This window comes from Gracilinanus agilis, chromosome 6 (assembly GCF_016433145.1).
Source record: "Gracilinanus agilis isolate LMUSP501 chromosome 6, AgileGrace, whole genome shotgun sequence".
Lineage (NCBI taxonomy): Eukaryota > Metazoa > Chordata > Mammalia > Didelphimorphia > Didelphidae > Gracilinanus > Gracilinanus agilis.
Window position 1 is genome coordinate 281,389,372 of NC_058135.1, and position 3,027 is coordinate 281,392,398.

The 3,027-nt window shown below is 47.9% G+C and overlaps 1 protein-coding gene across 1 annotated transcript; it reads left to right on the forward strand.

Annotated features, from left to right (window-relative positions):
- The first annotated feature begins 1,226 nt into the window (after positions 1-1,226).
- Positions 1,227-2,467, forward strand: LOC123251827 (olfactory receptor 10V1-like). Its single transcript, XM_044681143.1, has one exon. The coding sequence runs from the start codon at positions 1,253-1,255 to the stop codon at positions 2,258-2,260; it is 1,008 nt and encodes a 335-aa protein (XP_044537078.1). The 5' UTR covers positions 1,227-1,252; the 3' UTR covers positions 2,261-2,467.
- The last annotated feature ends 560 nt before the right edge of the window (positions 2,468-3,027 follow it).

The following is a 3,027-nucleotide window of genomic DNA, read 5'->3' on the forward strand; positions in this document are numbered from 1 at the left end:
AATATCAATTTGACTGCTGGGTGGAGGATGGATTGGAGTGGAGAAGGACAGGGTGGGGAAACCAATCAGTAGGCTATTGAAATCATTCAGGAGTAAGGCGATGAGGGGGTGCCCCAGAATAGATCAGAAAGGAAAAGATGGAAGAAATTGCAAAGATAAGAACAACAAGCCCTAACAACAGATTGGATATAGGATATATGTGACAGGCTGAGGAATAGATGATGACACCAAGACGTGAGCCTGAGTTAATCTGGAGGATAGAGATGCTCTGGACAACAATAAGATTAGGAAGAGGGAGGTTTTTTTTTTTTTTTTTTTTTTGGAAAGGGAATGAGTTTAGTTTTGGATATGTCTATAGGACACCCAGTTTAAGATATCCAACAGGCAGTTGCAGATGCAAGACTGAAGTTTAGGAGAGAGGTTAGGGCTGGATAAATGGTGCTGATACTAAGGCAGGGACTGGGGCTGAGAGTGAGCATGTAGGTGGCTAGCACCATGGAGAGAGAGAGAGAGGAAGTTACCCGTCTTGATACCTACATACAGCAAGCTGAGGATGCCATCCTTTCCACTCTATGGTTTTTGCTGTTCTTATCTTGTAGTGCTGCTGCTCTCTGAAGGACATATTCTGTATTTACCTTCTTGTGTATTTGTTGTCCTCCCTCTTTCTTCAATAGAATTTAAACTTGAGGGAAGGGATTCTTTTGTTTTTGTCTTCACATCCCTGGAACATGGTATAGTTCTGGCACCGAGCAGGTACTTAAAAATTTTTTTTTTTTTTCACAGTGTGAAGAGCACAGGGGCTAAGGCAGGGTGTGCTGGTGTTTGCTTATCAACTGGCTCTGGACCAGGAGTTCCACAGCACACGGAACATAGTAGGCTCCTTAATTAATGTTTGTTGACCGATTCTGGGGGGGAGAGGGAATGTGCATTTACACTTTCAAGTTTAATCTGCATTATTAATATTTTCTCCATTGCTTTCTAATTTCTATCTCAGTAATATGGAAGGGTAATGTTGCTCCTAAGCTCAGGTGGTGCAGAGGATAGAGAGTTAGACCTGAAGTGAGGAAGACATCTTCTTGAGTTCAGATACTTACCGTGTCCCCCTGGGCATGTCACTTAGCCTCCTTGCCTCAGTTTCCTCATCTGGGAAAAAAAAAGAGCTGGAGAAGGAAATGGCAAACCTCTTTGCCAAGAAAATCCCAAATGGGGTCACAAAGAGTTGGGTATGACTGAACGACGGCAACCACAACAAATGTTGCTCACAGACTCTTTCCTCTTGGCAGGTCCAAAAATGGGAATGGAAAACCGAACAGGAGCGATGCAATTCCATTTCCGCCCCTTTTCAACAGATCCCACCGTGCAGGCCGTCCTATTTATGGCCTTCCTATGGTTATACCTGGGCAGCCTCACGGGAAACCTCACCATTGCTCTCACCGTCTGGCGCGAGCGCTCCCTCCACACCCCCATGTATTTCTTCCTCTTTGTGTTGGCAGTCCTGGAAATCGGCTACTCCACCGACATCGCCCCTCTGACGCTGGCCAGTGTCGCCTCCGCGGGGAGAACAAGTGTGTCTCTTTCCAGCTGCGGAGCACAGATGTTCTTCTTCATCTTCTTCGGCGGGTCGGATTGCGTCCTTCTGGCTGTCATGGCGTACGACCGCTACGTGGCCATCTGCCAGCCCCTCCACTATACTCTCCGCATGAGCTGGCAGGCGTGTACGCAGATGGCGCTGGGATCCCTAGCGCTCGGCTTCCTCTTGTCCCTCCCGCTGACCGCTCTGATCTGCCGTCTCCCGTTCTGCGACGGCACCGAAATCTACCACTTCTTCTGTGACATGTCCGCCGTCCTGCGTCTGGCCTGTGCCGACACGCGCGTGCACGAAGCTGCCCTCTACGTCATCAGCGTCGCCGCGGTGGCCGTCCCTTTCCTGCTCATCTGTATCTCCTACGCTTTCATCATGGCCACAGTCCTGAGGATGAAGTCCGCGGAGGGGCAGCGTCGGGCCGTCTCCACTTGCTCCTCCCACCTCCTCGTGGTCCTCTTGCAGTATGGCAGCTGTACCCTAGTTTACCTTCGCCCCAGCTCCAGCTACTCCCCGGAGGAGGGCCGGGTGGTGTCTCTGGTCTATTCTTTTTTTTCTCCACTCCTTAACCCCTTGATCTACAGCATGAGGAACAAGGAGGTAAAGGATGCCGTCGGGAGACTGCTGAGAAGACCTAGGCTAGCTCAGAAAGCGAAAACTCTCTTCCCAGAGAAATGACACAGGGGGATCTGAAGGAGGAGAAAACTCGAGGGAGTGAGGAAAGGAGTGCCTATTGGACCACCAGCTTTGCGATGGTCTGGACCAATGAAAGGGTAGCCAGGTTTACGTTTCCACTCCTTTTAAGATCTGCAATGAAGGTCACAACATTCCAGAAGACCATCGGCTAAGGCAGGGCTTCTTCTTTTTCTTCTTCTTTTTTTAACATTTAATAATATTTATTTTTTAGAAAAGTTAACATGGTTTCATAATTCATGCTCTTACTTTCCCCTTCACCCCCAGCTCCTCCCCTCCCAATGGCTGATGCGTATTTCCACTGGTTTTAACATGTGTCATGGATCAAGACCTATTTCTAAATTGTTGACAGTTGCATTGAGTCTACATCCCCAACCATGTCCGCTTCAACCCATGTGTTCAAGCAGTTGTTTTTCTTCTGTTTCCACTTCTATAGTTCTTCCTCTAAATGTGGGTAGTGTTCTTTTCCATAAATCCCTCAGAGCTGTCCTGGGTCATTGCATTGCTGCTAGTACAGAAGTCCATTACATTCTATTTTACCACAGTGTATCCGTCTCTGTGTACAATGTTCTTCTGGCTCTGCTCCTTTTGCTCTGCATCAATTCCTGGAGGTCTTTCCAGTTCACATGGAATTCCTCCAGTTTATTATTTAAGGCAGGGCTTCTTAACCTTTTTTGTAGGTTAGTGTAAATAGAGATGTAACTTTTCCCCCCTCATGGACTCCTTGGGAGACAACGTGAAGTTCACAAGGC